The 17,220-nt window shown below is 42.1% G+C and overlaps 1 protein-coding gene across 1 annotated transcript; it reads right to left on the bottom strand.

Annotated features, from left to right (window-relative positions):
* Window positions 1–13,268, bottom strand: KDELR2 (KDEL endoplasmic reticulum protein retention receptor 2). Its single transcript, XM_051632146.1, has 5 exons — window positions 13,067–13,268; window positions 6,335–6,435; window positions 3,272–3,430; window positions 2,035–2,287; window positions 1–1,216 (listed from the first exon to the last, which is right to left on the bottom strand). The coding sequence occupies exons 1-5, from the start codon at window positions 13,155–13,157 to the stop codon at window positions 1,182–1,184; spliced, it is 639 nt and encodes a 212-aa protein (XP_051488106.1). The 5' UTR covers window positions 13,158–13,268; the 3' UTR covers window positions 1–1,181.
* Between the last annotated feature and the right edge of the window lie 3,952 nt (window positions 13,269–17,220).

Here is a 17,220-nt window from a genome sequence, read left to right on the forward strand (position 1 = left end):
TTTTCACCATTTCATAAAGTGTTTATTGAGGATGGTAACACAGGATAAATCATGCAACAGCTCAGTAAAAAAAGGGAATCATTTAAAGGATAAAGAATGGTAACTGGTGCTGCTGATCTTGAAAATTTTATAAAAAAAACCTCAATTGTCCAAAAGTGACACCAAAAACCACTTGAAGCTGAACATGGAAGTCGCTTATATAGCATTCATTAAAAAGAAAATGTAGATATTGTTTAAAATGATCACCTACAGATTACTGTAATCAACAACTTACAAGTCTCTCCTTTCTACAGCTGCAACAGTGTAGCAGGTCTGTACATCCAAGATATTTAACCTTTTCCTGAACAAAGAATACAGTCACTAACATCTGCCACTGAGCAACCCAACCCCATGTCTTACCCTTCACGACTTGCGCTGCCAAGTGCTTTCAGTACTGGGATTATCTTCCCAAACATCGTGGCAAACCAGGAAAGGGCCCATCTGTGTGGCCTCAAGAGGTTTCCTTACTGTCCTCTTGCCATCAGCCTGTTTTAGAAGGAGAACGACTACAAAATGTGACTGTTCACCTTCTGGCACCAACATACATTTAAATAGGAACTCCATGTCAGCAGATGGCACAAAGACTGGGCACCAGCACATCACATCAAACATTGGTGGTTTCAGATTCAGAGTTGACATATATTCACCTTTTGGAAAAAAATAAATATAGTGGAATGAAAATTGAATCAAAGGGAAAGAACAGATGACTACCATCCATCAAGGATGCACACAACTGTGCACTGGAAAAAAAAAAAAGAAAAAAAAAATCAGTCATTTCAAAGAAATTCTTGAAAATTAAAAAAAAAAGTTTGCACTTGTTCCTGGTCATAAACAATCTCACAAAAATCTCACTTTTGGAACTATTCCAATTGAAACCATACACTGAATTTATTAATACAGTATAAGTTTCTTTATGTAAAAAATCTTTATACATAGTAATAAAAAAGATAAAGGCAAGATGCATCAAACAGAAATCTGCTGGTTGTTCTTCCTCCGTTCTTACAGAGCCGCTGATGACTACCTGCACTATCAAGAGCTGTGTTTCTGACTTTCTGTCTCAAGCATCTTCGCCTTTGCTTGTGATAAGGATTGTTCTGTCCAAGCATCCCAAAGGACAGATGCTGCTGATGGTTTTTTGGCACTTACGCTGGCAAACTGAGCTTCTTTCCCTTGAGTACTGTAAGGAAAAGTAGGAAAGAAAACAATTATCAACACAAAGATGTGATCTAGAAGCACACATTGTTAGAACTTCAAAGTGACCAAAATCTATCGCACCTAAGTCACACAGAGTCACTTTGTTACAAAATAGGTGTGCTGCAGACACTCCTCCTGAGCTCATCTCTCTTTCAACACATACTGGTAAAACCATGATGACTTAACAGCTATTCCAATCCTGCCCTCTTGTGGCACCCCGGAATTCTCACTTTTCCTCCTCAGACATACCAGCTTGTGACTGAGGTTTCTCAAGAGTTATATATGTAACTAAAATACCACAGACCCACAGAGCTTTGTAGTTATATGATGGAAGCTGGAATGTGAATAAGGGCAGAGTTACTAATGCACCCAGCAGAAATGATGGCTTCTACACTTAGCAGAAACTGAAACATTCAGAGTCCTTTAGACTCTTTAAGGTACTTAAAACATTAAGAAAGGTGTCTGTAAGTGTGGAATCTGCACAAAATGCATGTTGTCAGGAGAAGGAGGAGGATTATGCTTATTGATGGAAGATAACAGCAACATCTATTTAGCCATACTTTAAATTTGTCAATTGAATTTATCAGACCATTTATACATTTATATTTTACCCATAATCAAAACAATCCTCTGAAATGCCCCATGCTAGCAGGAAGTGTATTTGATAAATCTACCTAGAAGATTTCAGTGATAATTTGCATTCAGAATTAACAACCTAGTAATACTGATATGGCAGATCCCTATGAACGTGTTAATTGCTACATCCCACACCCTGAAGCTGGAAGTTCTTGCACCACTTACCTTTTGTAACATACAAATAGAAGAAGTCACAGTAAAGAACGGTCTGGACCACACCAGCAACAACTGCTATGAGGTCAAAAAATCCCTCAAAATAGTAGCGCCAAATCCAGTTGACTAAGTACAAGGCACGGTACAGACCCAAGAAGAAAAGATAGTGAGTAGTGATGGTCTCTGCTTCCCCAGTTTTGCTGATCATAAAAAGTTGAGGGAGAATAGCAACCGATTCCAGGTAGATGGAGAAGGTCCAGAGTATCTGAAAGAGGAACCAAACCCCCACAGGTATATTCAACTGTCTTAGTGGTAACAGAAGCACAGAAGATATTTGACTTGACCTTTCACTCCCTGACAATGCCATGAACAGCTACAGTATTTTGGCAAACTATCCCTGCTACAGGAAACATGAAGTTAAAGCTTCACAATCAACCACAGGATGGCACAAGGGAACAACTCTCTTGACAGACAAGACTCCAAACCAGCTGTCCAGTGAGCTGGCAGGCACAGGTTTACTTGTGAGGAAATGTTTGTGCACCCATCAGACCAGGATTCACAGTACCACGAAATACAGCTTACAGAGCTGGTGCTGTAAAGAGCTGCAGGGAAGATCAAGTCATTTCTCCCCCCCGTTCTTCCAACTTGTTTGATCGACTGATTTAAAGAATGAGTTAATACAGAACAAAATTTAAAATACTGTCTCAAAGTGTAGCAGTTAAAATGTCCTTACTCTCTAATACTATTATTTAACTCAAATAAATATAAAAATGTAGCTCAGTTCTCTTAAAATAAGTATTTTAAGCTATTATCTATTTTGTGGGAAAAATCACCTGTCTGAACTCTCTGTAATTACATTATAACACACAGCTGCATTTCAAATGCAATCCAATTCTTTCTGATACTCTAGACCACATGCAACACTGCAGAATTTTCACCAGCTGGCACTAATTATTCACAAACTGCATTCTGGGGCATTTCCTTAACAAACTTAACAGAAGGAAGGATAGTATACTGGGAAAAAAAATAGTCTTCTGCTTAACAACATAATAATGCTAGTCTCCTGAAGTGCCTTGTGTTTCCACAGAAATCTACACTGTAAAGATGCATTAAGGAAACAGGATTAGCCTGAACCCAGTAAACACAGGAATCTTTCAGGCATTCCTTGATCAGTCTAAAATGCTCACATTAGTTTTCTAAATATTTTAGAGAAAAAAAAAGTATAACCTCCTGCCCACAACCAGCTCACCTCCAGAGGAGAGAAGTCATGATTGACAAGAAATGAGAGTCCACCAACAGGAACTATCAGGAACTCCACTCTGAATGTATCATGGTTTCCATCATAGGTGGCCTTGAATTTCATGTAGATCAGATACACAGTGGCATATGAGCAAGCAATGTAGATAAGCTAAAGAGCAAGGGAAGAAAAAAACAAAACAATGCACAGAGGTTACAGGATTAGATCAAACTCACTGAACAAAGATATTCCTAGGCAGTAAGAGGAGTAAGTGCTGTCTTTTTTGACTGTCTGCATTTTGTTTACATGCTTTCACTGTTCCAGGCTATCCCCACAGGTGGTATTTAACTTTTCTCAGCAGAGTAATAATTCAAAACCAGTGACTCCAGGCTCTATTGGTTTTGTTACCTTAGAAGCATCACCTTGCCTCTGGCTGAAATGAATGTCCAAAGTGGCTTTGAAGACCTTTTTCTGAGTAGACAGAGCTAAGAAACTGGAGCAGGAAAATCCTTGCTGCTACTGTAGGCAGGGGAAGCACAGCCCCAAAATACTTCTGTTAAAAATGTGCATATGCATTAATGCAATAAGTATAGGTCTTCTTACATACAAAAAAGTCTAGAAGTGGTGTGGCTCATGTGGCAATTAAAAACCTAGTAAATAATCCCCATTTGGACTCAGTCATTTAACATAGTACAAATTAGCTGACTTGATTTAGACCTTTAAACATCTCTACAATCTGAGGAGCAGCAAGTGGCCAGTTGTTCTTCACCAACCAGCAGGCCATAAAACCTGCAAAACAGACTGCTAGAAGCACTGAACCAGAAGTCAAGTTTCAATTTCAGTTCTAATGTTATCATTTTTAACTGTTATGGTACAGCAGACTTACAGAACAGGCAAATGCCCTTATTTTACAGATGAAAAAACAGAACCAGAGAGAATACATGACTTTCTAAAGGTAAATCTGCCATCATCATGTCTGATCTCACATTGTCCAACACAGTACAGTAGACTAGACAGTTTAGCTTCTGCCCCAGTTTCACCACAAAGATTAAATATGCCAAACCATTTATCATATTAAGTATAGGTTCTTTACAACTGAAAAGTAACAGATTTAAACACCTGTTACTTGCATATGCTACTAATCTCTAAAAAGCTCTGCTCAGAGACAAAATGCTACAAATACCATATGAAGGAGCTCTTAAAGACTCTACTACACTAACACCCCACCTGACTGGAGATGAAGGACCACAAGGCAGCCTATCAGATACAGGGAAACCCTACTACAAACGTAAACTGATCTAATCCTAATTGCTGTGATCACAGAAGACACTAAAAGAATTCTTCCTGAGAATTATAGTGTGTTTTGGGACACTCGACAAGTTTTCATTTTTAAAGATACCAAAACAGAAGGATGTTTAAAAGACTGCAGAGCGCACCAGCAGAAAAGCATCCAATACTCAGCTACAGGTAGCTTGAAAAAGAAACTGTAAGATACAGAATACTAGAAATTTGGTCATTAAGAAAGGCAGATAATACTGATTTGTGTATTTCTGTGTATATTCCTGGAACACAGAAGAAACTAATTTTCTTAAATATCTGATGATCACTGCCAAACAAATAAAGCAAGTTGGCACCTGCAGTTTAATTACTATTTTGTTAAGAATACTGAAGAAAATCCTAACTTTACAGAAATTACCAAGCTTTTTTTTTGCTGCCAACTACAGCATTTTCCTCAGATTACAAAGTTCATTCAGTTATACTCTGGGTAAGCTTTTTTGTGTATTACTTCATGTTCTCTACAACTGGTAAATTTTATATACTCCTCAAAAGATGCAGATAGAAGCTGTGTTGGGACACTCTAGCAGCTCTGTCTTGGCTCCACAATAATGTGCTGAAAAGCCAATTAAATCTAACAGTCTAAGTAGTAACCTTTGAAACTGTAACAGAGGCTTCTATTTTGCAAGTTAACATTGGATTTGAACAAGAGGGACACTTCTTCATTACTGGACAGATTCAGTTTAGTCTAGTATCACAAGTGTAATTTCCCACTGTGTTCCTCTTCTGGGGAGGAAGGCTGCAGAACTAAGATGTGGTCACAACCCTGAATCACAACCAATACATAAAGTGCAAAAAACCTGGCTGCTCCTTTAGTGCACCCAGCTTTCATATTCTCAGAAATTACATAGGAAAAAAGCTTGTATTTCAAGAATATTTTACTTAATCCGCAGTTCTTCGTCTAGACTATTAATAATAAAGCTTAAGCATACACATTTGACTTGTTAGAAGAGGTTGAAAGGGTTTAAGATCTAAAATGTTACTTTACAATATTATTCCTCTAATTCTTCAGTATGTTTTGTATTGTTGACTCTCTTGTCTTTCCTCTTGGCAAAGTTACACTATGCTCTCAACTAAAGTTTAAGAGCATTAAAAAATCCAAGAATAAAGGAATTGGCTTTAAAAGGTGTCTGCCCTGCTGCCACAGATGCACCAATCTCTACTGGTGCCACAAACATGCTGCCATCTCCCAGTCTACTGCTTTATTTTCTTGTACTCAGCACCAGAAACTGCAGGCATAAATAAAAAATAAGAGAGCTGAATCTGGGCTCACTAACATTCACTGGACAAGCAAACAGGGTAATCTGATGGAAGTGACATTCCTAAAAGCATACTTCTGTCAACTGCTGATCAGCCTCTGACCAGACAATTCCAGCAATGCATTTTGAATACTAATTTACCTTGGAGTGGATAAAAAGCTATTGGCTTAATCTCTAATGTCTCAATTGAGAAATGCCATTTATTTGTACCATTTTCCCTTAAGCTTTTACTTCCAATAACCAAAATGGTATGTTACAAATGGCACAGTCCCCATACAAACAGGTGTTTTAAAATTCCACGTAGAGTGTAGAAAGAAGTAGAACTTTGAGTCCATTTCCCAAATTCTTTATCCAAAGCCCATCTAGAACATCTTTGATAGTAACCATGCAGTGGGCCACCATTTAAAGAGGCTTTTATTAATTAAATTATGCACTCTGCATACAACATTACTACCTTTTCTAACTCTTCAGTATACTCTACCTTCATAGATGTGTTATACAATGAAATGAATGAAGTGAAGAGGTCCAGATAACGGGTAGTGAAGACCAGTGCAAACAGAAGCTGGCTTTTCCCAGAAATACCTAAAGTGATAAAGGAAATAATTAATTATTAAAAAATTGATTATGTGCTTTAAATCACTTAATTCTAAGGATTAGAAAGGACGTATCCTTTATTTCTTGGCATGCTGATTGCAAAAGTAGGACAAAATCCAGGCTTTGAGAACTAGGCTGTATAAAGAGGACTTTTAAGTTCCTGTATCTCAGTAGTGTGAATTAAGTTATCCCTGGACCATTGTACTGGCAAAGTGCTAGCACCACACAAGATTCAGAAGTTACTCATAGCAAACCTTGCAGGTTATATTTTTGTAGATTACACTATCTGTTAAGTGTTATCATTGCCCACTGTATTCTCAGTGCTGTCACATGCCACAGTACATTCTTTTGGTGCTGAATAGCTGGAAAGGTACAAGGGCAACAGATACTACATATCCAGTGATAATCAGAAAGTATGCTAGGACCAATAACTTGGTTTTAAAGGAATAAATTGATTTTAAAATGTAAGGCAATTCAATTCAGAAACTTAATTGACCACATGGTGAGGGGAAAAAAAATAGTCAAAAAGAGATGTTACTATGCACTACAACAAAATAAACAGGTAAGTGAGCTAAAATCAGGCATCTACGTTGCATTTTCAAAGTAACTTTCAATTTTAGGCCAAGCCTCTACATCAAAACATTAGGTTGTACTTAACTTCAGCCACTACAGCAGGGCTAGAAGCATAAAAGCTTTGCACAATCAGTCATTAAAAGCTCCAGAAAAGTGAGGTGAAGCATCACACCATAATACTGATGTGGTGGTGTGTCACAGCAGGGGGACAAAACAACCTAGCCTGTGCCTCTATCTTGTTATTCCAATTATTCTTGTTTTCAATCACTCAGGGTGAAAATATTTGAATCTGCTCAGCTAAGCATGCAAATACTGTTCGTAAAACAAGAGGGAAATATATTCTCTAGGAGAGGGTTAATGATGCAAGGCTGAAAATCCTTGTCACTTTAACAGAAATATTTCTGAGAAAGGCTTTTATGAAGAGTGCCACAAAGCAATCAGAAGAAAAGCTACCTGCTATGGTTATTGAAGTAATTTTTCATCCCATCTTAAGAAATACGGAACAAGCTGCCCCAGATGAAGTGATTTTGTTTATATATAAAGCACAGGAATGGCTGAAACAGTAACAATTAAAAAAGGATTTTGTTTGCAACTTTCATATGTGAAATGTATACAAGGGGAGTGTAATGTACTGCCTGCAGAATAACCCAACTGTGGGACAACAAACAGCAAACGTCTCCAAACCTAAGTTATACAGACTGTAAAACTACAGAACAAAAGCTGTAAGTATATATACATAAAAAACAACTCCCCAAAAACCCCCACACAAACCACCTCCCAAAGTTCAGAAAAAAAAATATATACATTTGATATTTCTTGAACTAGAAGCAGGTTGCAAACACAGCTGTAGCAGCAGCCTCAGCTGCACCCCAGGTGTGCTCGCTGGCAAGACAACTCTCCACAGAGCCCTGCTCTCCTGCCAGTGAAACCTCTCTGCAAGCAATGCTGTGCTGAGGTCTGGAGCTGCAGGACAAGGAACTCCACCTGGACACATTCAGTACAGCATCACACTATGGCATGTCATCACGTTAAATTATGTAGCATACTATTTTCTTTTAGTAAAGAACTATGAACAGCAAAAAAAAAAAAAGAGGATATAAGTGACATTAATTATTGATAATGGCTATAAATGTGGATCTGGATGTAATTTCACAAGAATACAAGTAATATACTTGACAAATTCCTCTAAGCCATTGCCAGCCTCACCTCCTCCCTAACCCAAAAGTTGTAAATACTGAAAGCTTTAATAAAAATTACAATAAATTTTTAATCTTTAGAATAGCCAAACGCTCCTGAAACAGATCCTGAAGTAAAGTTTAAACTAATTTTCAAGTAAAGCAGGCTAGATGGGCAGGGTTCAAAAAAGACCTATGGAGAGACAGACAAACAGGGAAAAATCAAGATCCATACCACCAGCAAAACCAGGGGAAGGAAACAAGTAAACACTCTGTTGTGAGAATTTGACATTTTAAAACTTTAGGAAATACATCAATATACCTGTCACTGCGCTGACCTTGGCTCATGGCTGATAAATGCAATATATCAGACTACACTGCTGTTATTCTCATCCTTCTCCATTTTCTTTTACTCCCATAAATATTACTTAGTTCTGGAGCAAAACATATTTTAATTTCTTCTTCCCAAGCTCTGCAACCAAATTTTGAAGAGCCAAACCTCTCATTTTTGTTTTATTCTCACGCATGGAACTCCTTCAGCTTCTGCCCTCCAGCTTGGCTACAAGCAACAGCTCAGTTGATTTCCACAGCCAGGGAAGACAGCAGAGCTGAAATTGCAGTACCTTCTCATCAACTTCATTCTGCTGTTGTGGGCAAGGTACAAAGCAACATGCAGCAGCAGAGGCATTCAGTCAGGTTGGCTGCAGAGTGTGTATTCAGTACCTACTATGAACTGCATATCACAACCATAAAATCTACAAACAACAGGAAAGCCAGTCCATACTCTGTAGTGGGAACTTTACAGACTTCTTTAAGTACTTAAAAAAGTAGTTTGGTTCGTTCAGTATGTAGCCCACATCTTCTTTGGTTGTGCTAATAAAATATTAAAGTCAAGAATTCTGTATTTCAATTAAAAAAAAACCACCTAACTCTAAACAAAAAAATATCATTTGAGAAAGGCAAAATTTTCCTGCAAAGAGAGAGAAGAAAATTCATACCTACCTAAAGCAGAATTTTTAAAGAAAATACACACAAATTGGCAGCTGCCTATGGCAAAGTACTGTCTAAAGTCTTTAACATAGCATATGAGTGTGGACACACAAAACCATGAGAGAAAGCTATGTTTACTAGCTAAAGTATTGCACATTTACTAGCTACACTTTTTTTTTTTAATATTCAGCATATAATTTGACAGCCCTGCAACTGCAGGTCACCTTTAACACTTGACAAATAACACTGAGAAAAGCAAATCAATCTTTAGGCAGTAATTTACAGAGCAAACAATCCAATTTGACTTGGAATGAATCAGAAAATACAGTCTGAACATGACAGTCTCTGAAAGCACAGAATTCTTCAAGTCTCATGAATTTGCTAATTATGACATGAAGTCAATAACGGAGTTACCTGCTACATTCTCCACAGCTCCTAGTAATTATTTTTTCAGCTATTGTTTGGAGTGGCAAACATTTTTTCCAAATTCTAAATTTGGAAACTCAAATAACCAGTCATGCAAAAAATTGTTTCTCTGTCAGCTCTGAAATTATAACTTGATTTGTTTTCCTCTTGTTCTCTTTTAACACATTGGGTAAATTAGTAGAGGAAAAAACAATTGTCCAACACTGAGAACACAAACTGTTTCCTGATGCACATTATCCCAGCCTCACCTATTTTCATCAATTAAGAGTCATTTCTTAGGAAAGAAAACAGGGAATTCAGAAAACAGCAGGTCACAGCAAAGGTACACCCTGGTTTCACCCTCGTTTCCAGCTGCTTTTACAGGCCTCTGAGCTCCTTTTGGAACAAAGGCCTCAGACACACAGAGGCAACCAGAAGAGAGGAGTCGGCACCATGTGGTTTGCCAGCTCTTCGTGGATCACAGCCTACAGTTCAGGCACCAGTTAGGAGCCTTTATTTATTTTCTAAGCTTCTACTGCTTCAAAAGTGCACAGTTAAAGCAGCTGCTGGTTTGCCAGTGTTCCCTTAGTCACCAATAACCATGAGATATGTTTATTTAATTTATAAACTGCTCTAATATGCAATGTAAAAGACTCACAGAAAGCCTTTAAGAAGAGGCTTTTAGCAGCTGCTCAACATTAGCCAGTATGTATTTTGGGGTTATTGTTGTGTATGGCTTTACAAACAATTCTTCTGTGAATATACATTTATGAAGCTTTTATTGGTAGAAACCAACACCACAACAGACTGCCACAAGGAACAGGCTGGAGCCCCAAAGATAAAATCTCACACTCTTTTGAGGTGCTCTTCTCATTCTAGACAAACTTCTTAGGCCTCAGACATGAGCTTCATAGGAGTCAATCCAGAGCCATGTTACTTGTAAGAACTAAGGCAGAACTGGAGGACACACACACAAAAAAAATCAATCCCAGATAAATGCATCCCTATTCATTTTTTTTTCTCAGTAAAATTAATGAAGCATGTTTTCCAGTAAAAGAGACTATGCATGTATGTTTATGTTCAGGGAGGCTGGCTAATCTGGTAAAGAGGTGAGTGCCCTATGTAATATAGACCCATTTACTTGTCTGTGTTGGAGAAAGCAGTACCAAAGATGATTGATATGAGCCTATTTTCTTATGAATAAATCCCTAGTAACAGAGATTCTGAATCACAAATGGCTTAAGGAAAACAACATCATCAGATCACTTTTAAGCAGAAAGATGGGACTAGGTTACATTGTACTATACTAAGTAAATAACCTCAAGTCCAAAGGTCACATAAGAATCTCTTGACTAAAACCCTACCTGAATTTTAGCTTTGTAATAATATTTTTCATTTTCCTTCTTCAGACAGCAAGAGATATTTATTTTTTAGATCATTAACTCATTGTTATTCATAATCTTGATTCTATTTCTCAAGTAAAGTGAAGGACAGAACTCTACAGAAGAGTTGGAGAAGGCCAGGTCCTTTCTTGCCAGATCCAGGCAGAATTCCTGATCCACTTGAGCTTGAGCCAGGAAAGTTCATTAGGAAGGAGCTCTTGTGCTCCACGACTTCAGAAACAATAGTTCTGCACTATCACTGCATTTGGACTGTGGAATCACTTGCTTGAGCTCTTTTGCAAATAACAGCTTTTTACATCAAGTGTGTTTAAAACCAAAAGCTATTAATTTACTTTTTTGTTTTTCATTTTGCACTATGAAGTGATTAGCTAAAGCGACCTGACATAGAAACATAAAGAACCTGTACTTCCTCCTACCTGCAGTGCAAATCTCTTTCATTTCCTCATTCTCAGTCCTTTCAGATTGCCACTTACACTGATTCTTCATGCTCTTAACTGAAGACTTTACAGATACATCTGTACAACAGCCTTAACTCAGCATTTGAACGGTATTTCATGCCAACACACGGCAAACCGATTTCAAGAATAATCACTCTTACTAACAAAAGAGAAGCTCACTGGAGAGAGGGCAGCATCAGCTCGCAGCCAAACCCCAGCCCACAGCAAAAACTGTATTTTCAGGGTCGGTGATCTGATCCACGTAATACACAGAGCACTGAAACGTTCATTTTGAATCACTACAACTCCTGGTTTCCTCAGGGAAACCAGCTATGCTGCGCTTCTAAGAACTGCTTGCAATTCCCTCCAACCACCACACCGTGCACTGGAAGCGGAAAAAAAAAAAAAAAAAAAAGCAAACCACATCACAGGGACTTCGCGCAGCACGTAGGGAGCACGGGAGGAAGAAGCAGCGTTTCCCCCCGTGCGGGCAGAGGGGCAGCGGGAGCGGGGCTTCTCCCCGGAGCCCGGCCCGGACCCAGCGCCAGCTCCCGCCCCGCCACACCTCTCCCTCTGCCACGTCAGACCAGGCCAGGATCCCGACGGGAAGCCTATTCACTCCAGCCTGAACCTCTCTCCGGCAGCTTCTTACTGCAGCTGGTCATGCGAACAAGAAAACACCCCAAGGCCTCATAACCACGAATCACAGTTTAATTCTTACTGCAGAGCGGTAAACAAAAGGGAAGAGGAGGGCGCGTTAGTCAGGCGCGAACGCAAACCAGTGCGGGGAGGGGAAACGGGAGAGAGCGACGGGAACTTCAGGATCCGCAAACTGCAAGTCAGCTACTCCCAGCGCTGCACCAAACCCACAGCGTCCACGCACCAGCGCGGCGCTGAGAGCTGCCAAGCGCACAGGCAGAGAAAGCTGTGCTCTGTCGGGACAGGCGGGAACACGAGCTCCGTCTCCTCTCCCGACAGCGGCGGGAGGTGGCGGGCAGGCCGCCCCCGGCTCCCCAAACCTGCCTCCCCATTCATTCTCCCGGCGCCCGGCAGTTACGTAAGGAGGGAGCCAGCCTCCCGGGCACAGCCGAAGCTTCGCTGGCGCTCGGGGATTAAAGTACAAATAATGGCAAGCCCCTAAGCCTGCGAAGGGAGTCACAGCTCCTACCACTGCACCCCCACCCCGGCGGGGGGAGGGCGGCGGGGATGGGCTCCCCCCCTCCCGCACACCCTGGCTTTGGAGGGGGCAAGTTAAGAGGGAGGTCGGTCACGGCGACGGCTGAGCCCCCTCTCCCGAGCTGAGCGATCGTCCCTTTCCACCTGCCCGGGGCGACTTCTGTCCCCCCGCCCGGGGGCCTTGGCGCGGTGCCTCGGGGGGGCAATCTCCCATCCCCCGCCTCTCCCCGCCTTCCCACAGCCGCCACTCGGGCAGGCGGGACCCCCCGCACCGCCCCAGGCTCCCCACAGGGAGGGGGCCCCAAAAGGGCGGCAGCAGCGACGGCAGCAGCCGCACCGCCGCGATGAGGCAGCCATGGCGCCCGGCCCCGCCGGGCTCCCCTCAGGCTCCGCGGCCCGCAGCGGCCCGGCCGGTCCCGCCGCCCTCCCCTCTCCCGCCCAGCGGCCCTTCCGCACGCACCCGCGCAGGAGCGGCTCTTCCAGATCTTGAGCAGCAGGATGATGATGGCCGCCAGGTGGGACAAGTCCCCGGTGAGGCGGAAGATGTTCATGGCGGCAGAGGCGGCGGCGCAGCCCGGAGCCGGGGAGCGAAGATGGCGAAAGCTCAGCGGGCACCAGCGACGTGGCCCGGGGACGTGGCCAGACAGCCGCCGCGCCCGGTGCACCCTGGGAAGCGGGAGGGAGCGGCCCCGCCCCTCCGCGCCGCCTCCCGCCGGGGCCGGGAGCGCCGAGAGAGCGGGGAGCGGTGCGGGAGCGGTGCGGGAGCGGTGCGGGAGCGGTGCGGGGCCCCGGCTCGGCCCTGGGGCGGCCTGGAGCCGGGGCTGGCTGGGCCGGGCCCGAGGAGCCAAGTCCTCGCTTGGGGTCCCGCGCAGGGTGTGCGGCACCGAGGGCCGAGCAGGCCACGGCCCCTTGTTATGTTTTCGCCTTCAACTTTTGGAGGAACACACGAGCGAGTCTTTGTGAAGCGGCAGTGCAGGGAGCCGCGCAGCCGGGAGCGGCTCCGGCGGGGGAGGCCGCGGGCGCAGCCGCGGACACTGGGCTGGTTGAGCAGTTGATTCAATCGCTGTTGCCGTGTGGGGTGGAAACGAGCTATTGGCTTGATTCTTGATGCGGGATCTTCCAAGGAAAAAAATACCAGCCAGGCTGTGTGAGCTCACGTCCTGGGTGCCTGGGCCCGAAGGAGGGCATCACCGCCACCCTTGGGCAGCGTGCAGCTCCAGGAGGCATCTCGTAAGCACTGCTCTGATCTGATGATCTTTGGGAAAAAACAAAACCCAAACAACCAACCATAAAAGCCAGCACCAGCCAAAACAATCAAAAAGAGCTACGGATAGACCCACAGGAGTGGCATTTCCAATGGCTGTGGAAAACAGGTTAATCCCAACTAAACAATAGTGCTTTCCTTTTTTATAGCAGGAAGTTACTTCTTAAAAATCTCTTGGTTTACATTACTATGCCTATTGTTTGAGGAAATAGCGTAAGGACTTCACTGTTACACAACAATGTACAGAAAATTCCCCCCAGCAGAAGGGTATGTATTATTTGAAAATCAGTGAAATGATCCCAACTGCAATCTTTCATTTTCTTGTTTAAAATGTAGCATAGACTTTGAAATAATTTTAAAAGTTTGATTTAGATTTGAACTCCATTAGACTAAGTATTCTAAACAGATATGTAGTAACTTTCCTAATCAAACAGTGTTTGATGTAATTACCACTAAGTTGCCTACTTGAGGACACGTTAGCAACCCAGACAGTGTTTGAACTGCCCAATCCAGGGTACAGACTGCAACACCAGGCAGAGTGTGGCTACATGAGAACAGCACCGTGGCTGTTCCACCACTGCACACAAGGCCAACACTTGAGGTCTGAGAGCACAGTTCATGCCTCAGAGCCCTGGCTGAACTAGCAGGGTTAGGTGTTAGACAGGCTTGATAGAAATATATACCTGTAGTATGTTAGATTTAACACAGTAGCTACTAAAAACACTGACAGATGCATAACTGGAATCTGTTTTAACTGATACATGAAAGGCAGAGAGCTGGACATCCCACCTCTCTCAAGCCTTTTCTCAGTTAATGCAGGATATATTAAGAACTTGTGATCCAAGTTGTTTTCTGACATCTGATTCAATACTGAAACACATCAGGCCCAGTTAAAGATGACCTAGGGCAGCTTTAGCTTGTGCATCAAAACAACACATTATTTTATCTATAGCAATGGCTCTTCTTTGATAAATCAATTTCTGCATGATAAAAATTATTGGGGAAAAGAGTACCAAAAAATACTACTTGGTCGTATTTGTGGCATATTAGTATTTTCCATTATTTTAATATTTCTCCTCTAGGAATTTAGTCCTGTCTTCTGTTCTCCTTGTCCCCCAAAGAGAAGATATTAAGTGAGATACTGTTAAATATTTGCAAGGCTAATTAATACCAGCTAAAGCATTAGAAGATAGATGTTACACTTGCCAGCAAAGCAAGAACTCCAGCAATCTCAACTCCTCCATTTAATACTGCAATGTGTAGTCACTTGGATGGAAAGCTCCAAACATGCCTTGTATTCCTGCATCATGAGGGCAAGAAAATCCTCTTATTAATCCAGATTGGGAAAGCAGACTGATGCTGAATAGGAAGGGGCAGGAAGAGACAGATGGACATAGGCTGCTTGCTACTGATCACAGCAAAAATGTAATACACTTCTAGATGCCTATTTTGGGCTACAATTAAAGAACCAGATGTGACCTCTGATAAAAATATCCTATGGTACAAAACTGCTACAGGTCCTGATACCAGACAAGGTCAGCTGGATTGTATGAGCTGATGTTGTAATTTCTCTCTTTAGGGACTGAGTAGATAGATATGAAAAGATAATTTGATAATGGACCAGGCACTGTACCAAAATAGGATACCTGGATGGTTCACCTATTTATTTTGGTTTCTGAAGTTTGTTATTTATCAGCACTTTTAAAAGCATGTGGTATAACAATGCACAAACTACTGTTTCTGAGGAACAATTTCAAATGTTCTGAGGTACCTTGGAGTTTGTGTTTATTCTTCACTTTTCTATCTAGTTTCCTTCCTGCCTTCCTTGGAGAGGGAAGTCAGATTCCTGACCCCAACAGCAGTGCAGTAAGTGCTCCACAAGGCTGTCCCACACCATATGACACAGGAGAGAATATTTTACCAATCAGGACTGTAAGGGAGTAAAATAAAGTTCTTAGCCCTCTTTAGGCCCATGTATCTGCAGATCTTGCTTTAAAACAAAACAAACCCACACATTTATAAAAAATATTTTCAGTGAGATAAAGAGACCACTTTGCTTAAAGCTGTGTACCAGCCTGGAATATCAGCCTTTTTAGAGGAGGGGGAAAAACACAACAAAAACCAAACAACAGCCAAACAGAAAAGGAAGAGGGCATTTGGAATTTGATTTCTACTTCTCCCTAAGGAAGATAGCCTATCACAAGGGAACAAGGTGCCACAGGGATCCTCAACTGATACATCATCACTGCTCGTGTGCACCCTTGGAAGCAGCATGTGGATTAACCACAGCACAGAAGGAGCCAGAACACCAGCAGGTGCACTGTGACCAATGCTATGGGGCTACCTGCTCAAGTGACACATTCCAGGTGACAGTTTGATTCCTGGCTTAATTATGTGTGTAATTTGAGTTGGTCAGACCTCTCCCAAAACCTCAGTTGCGTTTGGCTGGCACACCTGGGAGGCGTGTCTCACATCTGCCTCAACGTGGCAAACAAAGGGACTCTAACAAGGTCCTGGTCTGAAATGATGGGGCTGCAGTCTGTGTTGTGGGAAAGCAATCAGGTGGTGATGATTCTAAGGTAGGCACAGCAGTCAAGTGATAAGCCACATCTGCCATTATGCAGTATATAATTGCCTCTGAGTATATTAAACAGAGGGGCTTCTTAACTTCATTTTTAAAAAAAGGATGCAATGTTTTAAAAAGCATTATCTTCAGAGCCTCACACTGGTGGGAGTTGGTTAGCTCTGATGTGACAGATTGAGATCACTGGGAGTCAAACATTCCATATACTGTACAAAACCTGACACCAGCCCTAAAACCAGCTTTACAGGAACAGTTTTCAGACACTGTGGATGGGTAGCTGTTTTCTTATCTTCAGGGATTTAAAGATACCAGACATGGCATTTCCTTGGTACCAGGTAGTTAAGGATATTTTCTCTATCAGTGATCCAGAACTAGGAGCCCCTTTCTCTTTCTGAACACTACTCTGAACAGAAATTGTCAGGCACTGAAATAAGCCAGCAAAGTATTTCTTCCCGTCTGTTAACCCCTTAAGAGTCCTACATCCAATCAAATGGATTAAATTAAATACTTCCTCATACACACTGCTGGACAGAACCACCTGTCACATGGTTCACAACACTCAGAAAAGCTGGGCCTACACCCGAGGCGTGTCAGACTGTCCAACAGTCGATGTACACTCTGCAGTATGCACAGCAGTGCCTAGCAACCATCAGGGTGGTCACAAGTGGAGAGGAGAACTGCAATTCTCACAATACACAGACACAAAACCAACTTTCATTATATATATTCAACAGCAGATGTATGCATTAATTTTTTTTTTTTTCAT

Source organism: Apus apus, chromosome 14 (assembly GCF_020740795.1).
Source record: "Apus apus isolate bApuApu2 chromosome 14, bApuApu2.pri.cur, whole genome shotgun sequence".
In the NCBI taxonomy this organism is placed as follows: domain Eukaryota; kingdom Metazoa; phylum Chordata; class Aves; order Apodiformes; family Apodidae; genus Apus; species Apus apus.